The sequence below is a fragment of the Candida orthopsilosis genome (assembly GCF_000315875.1).
Source record: "Candida orthopsilosis Co 90-125, chromosome 7 draft sequence".
Classification (NCBI taxonomy): Eukaryota; Fungi; Ascomycota; class Pichiomycetes; order Serinales; family Debaryomycetaceae; genus Lodderomyces; species Lodderomyces orthopsilosis.
In genome coordinates, this window is record NC_018301.1 from 722,431 (window position 1) to 729,044 (window position 6,614).

The 6,614-nt window shown below is 37.6% G+C and overlaps 3 protein-coding genes across 3 annotated transcripts; 1 reads left to right on the plus strand and 2 right to left on the minus strand. All coding sequences in view use genetic code 12, as the record gives it.

Moving 5' to 3' along the window:
- Positions 1-1,837: 1,837 nt before the first annotated feature.
- Positions 1,838-2,668, plus strand: CORT_0G03540 (Yhr032w protein; the record flags this gene model as incomplete). Its single annotated transcript, XM_003871106.1, has 1 exon — positions 1,838-2,668. The coding sequence occupies one exon, from the start codon at positions 1,838-1,840 to the stop codon at positions 2,666-2,668; it is 831 nt and encodes a 276-aa protein (XP_003871155.1).
- Positions 2,669-3,142: 474 nt separating this feature from the next.
- Positions 3,143-3,727, minus strand: CORT_0G03550 (Yhr032w protein; the record flags this gene model as incomplete). Its single annotated transcript, XM_003871107.1, has 1 exon — positions 3,143-3,727. The coding sequence occupies one exon, from the start codon at positions 3,725-3,727 to the stop codon at positions 3,143-3,145; it is 585 nt and encodes a 194-aa protein (XP_003871156.1).
- A 1,007-nt stretch (positions 3,728-4,734) lies between these two features.
- Positions 4,735-5,640, minus strand: CORT_0G03560 (hypothetical protein; the record flags this gene model as incomplete). The annotated part of the gene is made up of 1 exon (XM_003871108.1): positions 4,735-5,640. One exon carries the CDS (start codon positions 5,638-5,640, stop codon positions 4,735-4,737), a length of 906 nt encoding a protein of 301 aa, XP_003871157.1.
- Between the last annotated feature and the right edge of the window lie 974 nt (positions 5,641-6,614).

Consider the following 6,614-nt stretch of genomic DNA (forward strand, 5'->3'; position numbering starts at 1 on the left):
AAATTTCATTTGGATGGAACAATTTATTGTATTCACTATAACTAAAGCACGCCTCCAATGGAGCTATCTTACTTTCCAAATCCATTTGATCTGCCTCCATATTGAAGCTATTGCCAAGTCCGTCTACATATTTTTGTCAGCGTGTAATTCCAGCTTGAACTTCTCATTAATATTTATGATTTTATTTTTCTACTCAGAACAAATTCACATAAAAAACAAAATTCTTGTCGCAATGGCTTGAAAAATTATGTCGCACTGGTGATGAAATAAAAATAAACACTGTATCCACCTGAGGCTTCTCCTATCTTCTGCGATCCAATAAGTTGGGTCATTTGTTGGCTTTCTAAATTGGTAACTAAATTCTGAAAAAGTTTTTAGTAAAGAAGGCGGGGGAGGACGCCCACCCTAATTAACTACTGCCTATATTTTACGTGTAATCGCTTATATCGTAGGTGTGTCAGTTAAATCTTATCAAAGTACAGTTACCCCACAAAAAAAATTGTTGCAAAAAATTTCCCAAAAAAAATGGGGAACCCCGAGTGGGAAATGCTTTGTGTAGTAAAACTTTTGTGCATAATGTAGCAACAACGAGCAACGTAAGTTAGTGTTATCAAGCAAAAAGATAAACAAAACCAAATTTAACGGAAATACATTTGTATATACATATGGAGAATCTAGGTACAGCCCCCCTTGTATCTTTCTGGGTTTAGGTCACGTCAGGGACACCATACATGTCCCCTCGCAAAACAATTTTGCAACGGAAGCAGTAGGTTCGATTGTCATCTACACAAGGTGTAGTAACTTGGTGTGCGAAAAATGAGTTCCGATTGATTGTAGTTGATACTTTGTGTGAATTCCCCTCCATGTCTCATCAAATTTCACTTCACGGAATTTTGAGAGCGCATTCGGCCCCGAAAAAGCTTACCTTGACAGAGTTAGAGACAAATCCACTATATTGAAAAACTTTATTTTCCGGACAAAGAAATTTACGAAAACGAAAGAATTGACGACTGCGTGTTTGAAGTGCGCAAATGGTGGGAATAATGATAAACAAGTACTCTTACATACAGTATAACCCCTTCGCGCATATTCTCTGCCTTTTGATGAAAGACTGTACATCTCTATATGATAGTCATTGGCGGTTAAAAATCTCCGTCGAACTATCTCCCCTAAAATTGTTCCCAATTTTTTTATCTATCTATTCGAATAATCAAACAACTACTCCACCTGGGGTTTGTGCAAAACCAAACGATTTAAGGCGGAGAACATTTCCAGGTTCACAGTTGACGCAAAAAGGATCTTCTTGTATTATCTGAAGTGGCTTATCTATCTGTTTGTTTTCTCTTTTGAAGTTGGAAGTATATCAAAAGATGACATAGTGAAACTGGTAATCCAAGTCCGGTTTTGACATACTAGTCCATTAATTTGCTTGGTAGTACTCATAGTATATGGGCTGGTATGCTTTCAGATACAAGAACTCTCTCACCTCAGTCGCAGTCTCAGTCGTGTTGACTTGCCCCTTTTGTGTTCATTCAATACTCCTCTCATAAATATAGCAGTCATTGCATTAAAAATCTCCCCGATAAACGTTTCTCAGAAGAGATTTGCCGATCGTATGGGGTAAGTCCCCGCTTGTGTTCACACCAAAATTGTTGAAAAAACACACCAGACTGGTTATATAGCAAACACATGGAGGCGTCAGAGGAAGGGAGGGGCGAATGGGGTTTGGTGGATGACTCTCAAATTGGAGAATGTATAAATTGGGGACCACAAGATCCATGTATCAAGAGCTATGGTGAGATAATCATTTCAAGAAGAACAAACAACCACGCACGAAATGTCATCTTCATCGTCAATTGAAAGCTACAAACCAAGTACTTCTCATGTTGAGGTGCACGAAGTACAACACCTGCAGACTAATCAATCACATCACTCATCCATATCAAGAATCCATACGCATGGCAAAGGAGATGAATTAGTCACCATTGGAGGACAAACCTACTATCGTCATGAATTAATGTCCGCATTTGGTGGTTCATTAAATCCAGGAGTTGCACCATTCCCCAAATTCAACATCAATCCAGCACCACTTGGATTATTTTCTTTCGGAGTAGGTTGCTTGATTATGGGTTTGTTTAATGCTCGGGTCATGGGTATAACCATTCCCAATGTTGCTGTTTCAATAGCTTGTTTTTACGGTTCAACAGCCCTGATACTAGCTGGAATACTTGAATTCTTCACTGGAAATACATTTGCATTTACACTTTTACTTTCATATGGAGGATTTTGGCTTAGTTACGCTGCTATATTCATTCCACTGTTTGGTATTGCTGCTGCTTATGAAGGGACTGACCAATTACAAAATGCAGTAGGGTTATATCTATTAGGGTGGACCATATGGACTTTTATCGTTGTCCTGCTTCTTTTGAAATCAACGGTGGCATTGCTTCTGATGTTTGTGTTTTTGGGATTGACTTATTTAGTTATGGCTTGTGCGCTGTTTACTGAAGACATGGGTGTTTCTCGTGCTGGTGGTGTTATTGGAATCATAACTTCTATTATTGCCTTTTATAATGCTTTTGCTGGTGTTGCAACACCCTTCAACTCGTACATTGTTCCTCCTGTTGTTATCTTGCCAGAAATGAAGTTTGGAAAAAAGCGGAAGTAGATGGGGTTGAGAGTAAGGGAAGATGAACAGTTTGACACAATGTCTTTCTATAGCTCTACTGTGAGTCTACTGCTGAAGCTGATTCTCCTGCACCAACCGTTGCGTGACCCGGCACTGCCCAATCTGGCCACTTATATTAAGATATGCTTTTCGTAGGTAGATGATTATTACTCCAAATATACCTGCTTGAGTGGTTGTTTGCTCTAATGAACACTTTTTTCAAGTGCGGCGTCATTTATAAAAGTTTAGAAGGAACGTTTTAATAGCCTTTAAATATGTTCAAATAAGCCGAATACAATAAAATAAAACCAAACTCGTTTGTTTTAGGAGATAATCTAGAAGTACCATGAAATGCATCAACCTGTGCATTAAAAAGCAGCTTGAGATGCGTATAAACATATTTGGTCCCTTATCAAATTATTATCTTCAAATAAAATTCCAAAACCCTCGCTATGGCGATTGTCTACAATCACTCTACATTTCAATGTTGAACCCTTCGTATAGTGCAGGCATAATTCCCAATTCCAGCTCAATGTAGCATTTCTTGAATTTTATGACTGATTTCCCTTTTCTCTTCCTTTTCTCCATCTTATACTTGAATTTAGTCAAAGAATGGCAAGGTTCTTTGTACTTTATAGACTTTGAAAACCAATGAAATCCAATACATCCTGGCTCAAGTTGTGGATTAACCCACGAGTGCCGTTCAATCACAAAGCGAATTAGATAGTCTTCATAACAAATGCGATGGCTTTGCCACCCTAGATGTGTTAGTTTTGGATATGCAACATCTATATTAGTACCTTGGAATGGTTCGCTAAGGTCAGAACATCCAACAAGGTATAACTCTCTCAAAATGTCAGTGGTAAAGACGTCAACAATCTTACATTTTAGGTCATCCCCTATTCGCACATCAACAAAGTCCACACGCAAACACTTTAATCTCAATTTGCATTTGTTGGTTCCGTACCAAACATATCTTACCCAAGAATTTAATGCAGTTACATTGGTGAAGTTGCTGTTTACTTCGACTTGATACAATGAGAGGCTATCTGACCACATACCCCAGGTATGCTTGTATTTAATATGTCTTGTTTAGTATCACCAATCCATGGCATGAAATAGCAGATAGGGTCTGAAAGAACCAGTTCTTTAAAATAGGTTTTGTGTTTTTCGGAGAGAAGAGGTTTGCGGCCACGTTTTTCGGTTCCTCGTAAATAGCAGTGAGTTCAAAGACGACTTGGCGATTCAACTTTTTTTTCCAAGTATAAGCTGTTTTCAAGCTGATATAGTTTTCTTGGGCCGCCTTGTACGCAGAGCACCCTTGCTCGATAACTAGTTGCCAGAATCTTTGCTTTTGTGCCTTAGAGTTGTCTCTGTATGGACCCGTTTCACGTGCACAACTTTGTTCTTGTTCAGGATTCATATCTAGTTTACATCTACATTATCGAATTCCATGTCGGATTGCAGGTTATCAACTTCACTCTCGTTTAGATGCAACGCTTCAATGTAGTCATTGTAACTGAAACATACCTCCAATGGGACTATCTCACTTTCCAAATCCATTTAATCTGCCTCCAAAATGAAGCTATTACCAAACCCATCCACATATCTGTCTGTGTATAATTCCAGCTTAAACTTCGTTAATATTTATGATTTTATTTTTCTACTCAGAACAAATTCACATAAAAAACAAAATTCTTGTCGCAATGGCTTGAAAAATTATGTCGCACTGGTTTGAACAAATATATCTCACTCGTATGAATAAAAATTATAAAAATTGTAACTTTAATGATTTTGAATTTGATATTAATTGTTCTAATTTGGTTGTTACAGACAAAAGAAGAAAAGAGGTTCACATTCAATTCTTAGATATTGCATGACTTTTGAATGTGGATGTATGGGCTAGAGCTAGTAGAGCTGGACTCTTTGCCTAACCTTTTTACAAAATGAGATATAATGGTATATGTGTTGAAGAAGTACAGTACTTTCTGGATTATTTTTTAATCGTGCAGGCTTATATTGTCAAACGACTTAGTAAGCATCTTGATTACAGCACTCAATTAAACTCAATTCACAATACTCTCAAGTTCAGCATCATCAAAAACCGAACTATAAAAGTGGTGAACGCGACAAAAGTAGCCGGTCCAGTTGAAAGTCAAATGCAAAGAAATTGTAACTAGCACCATGGCAGTATCAAGGGTAAAAAGATATACCTCTCCTGACTGAAGTTGACCATTATAACCCTCAATCATTTCAACACAACGGAAGACAGATCTCACCATCAACAAAATGCAACTTAAACCCAACACCATTAATCCGTGTTTCCAGTTACCTATGTTCGGAAACGACAGTTCCAATGTGTTTGACACTTTAGTAGGGTTTGACCTGATTTTCATGATAAACCTTAAAAGCACATAACAAAACCCAGTAAAGAAAAGTAATTGCACAATAACTCCTAAAATGACCAAGACTCTAGCCAATTTTTGTAAACTCTCAGACTGGACAACCTGTAAACCACCACCACATACTTGTACAAAAAGAGATACTATGTCTCCAGTGACAAACACTTTAGAAAGATACGACAAAGGTACCTTCGAGTAAGATTCAGCATCAAGACTTCTTGCAAATTCGCAAAAGATCATGTAAGTGCTTGCTAAAATAAGTGTTGGCCCTATCAAAATGCAGACAGATTGAATCACAAATGGCATAAGCGTTTCTGGATTCTTGCAAGAAAAAGCCCTGGCGGTAAATCCAATAACCTCCAAAAGTATCCCTATGAAAAATGGGATCATGACATTGCAATACCTCCTCAACTTCTTTGATCTAATCCGACCTCTAAACTTTACATATATGGAAACCACAAAATATGCTTCAACGATGGCAAGGATAAAGAAAATTACTGCATAATGAACTGCAACCCAGTACTTAGGGGTATATTGATAAAACCGATACTTGACGGACTCCTCGGACATAAAAAATTGTTTAATAAAGAAAAGAACAATCAACTTTAAGGGAAAGATTCGGAATATTTATGTTCTAATTACTATTTTTCTATTTTTTTAGGGGGGGCAGGAATTCTTTTTTCTTGAAACTAAGCCCCTGTACTCAATAATCGGTGTACGTAGCACCATACACAGCCTCCGGTTGCACTATGGAGCTACAAACTGCTTACATGTGGTACTTGCGTCGGAGACAAGCGCCCGAGTACGATATAGTCTCAACATGTGAGACGACATACAAACACTACCACGGTGACAATGGAAACGTGATTAGTGGAAATATTGAATTTTACCACAGGGACAACAGCCTATGAGTTCAAGAAGCACGATTTAAAACAGAATATGTTGCGAAATTTTGAGTACTGTATGCGGTTGATTGTCCCGTCTTTTTCGTAATTGGTATTTGGTATTTGTACTGGTACTTCGGTCCTGGTTTTTATTAACAAAAGGAGAGAATTTCAAATTTCGTGCCTCTAGTTGGCGTTTTGTGTAATCATCAATAGGTCTCTTACTATTCTACTATCGAAAGGGAGAGGCGACAGTCTAATTTGAGTAATTGTATAGACCGTGCCCTGTATAGGAATATCACATATAATCTATAGAAACACAAAACATCTCTGTATTGAAACAACCCACACCTTTAAAGATCAATTTTCTTCTTTAAATTTGTTGGTGGTGCTGGCTTACATGTAAAGTACAGTGTTTAGCTTTTATTCATACGATTGCGACATATTTATTGAAACTATACAACTACTCAAAAAGGATTTCCGTATATTGATCCTGATTGAGGAGCCTGATGCTGTTTATATTAAGGTGGCATACTTGAGGGCTCTAAATACTAACTTGTTACTGTTTCCATTTTTAGTGTTTGAGATTTAGTCATTTCTACTTTCATTTCTCAAAGGTTTTGCAGTAATTTCCTCAAGTTGAAGGTGGTCCCCTTCGGA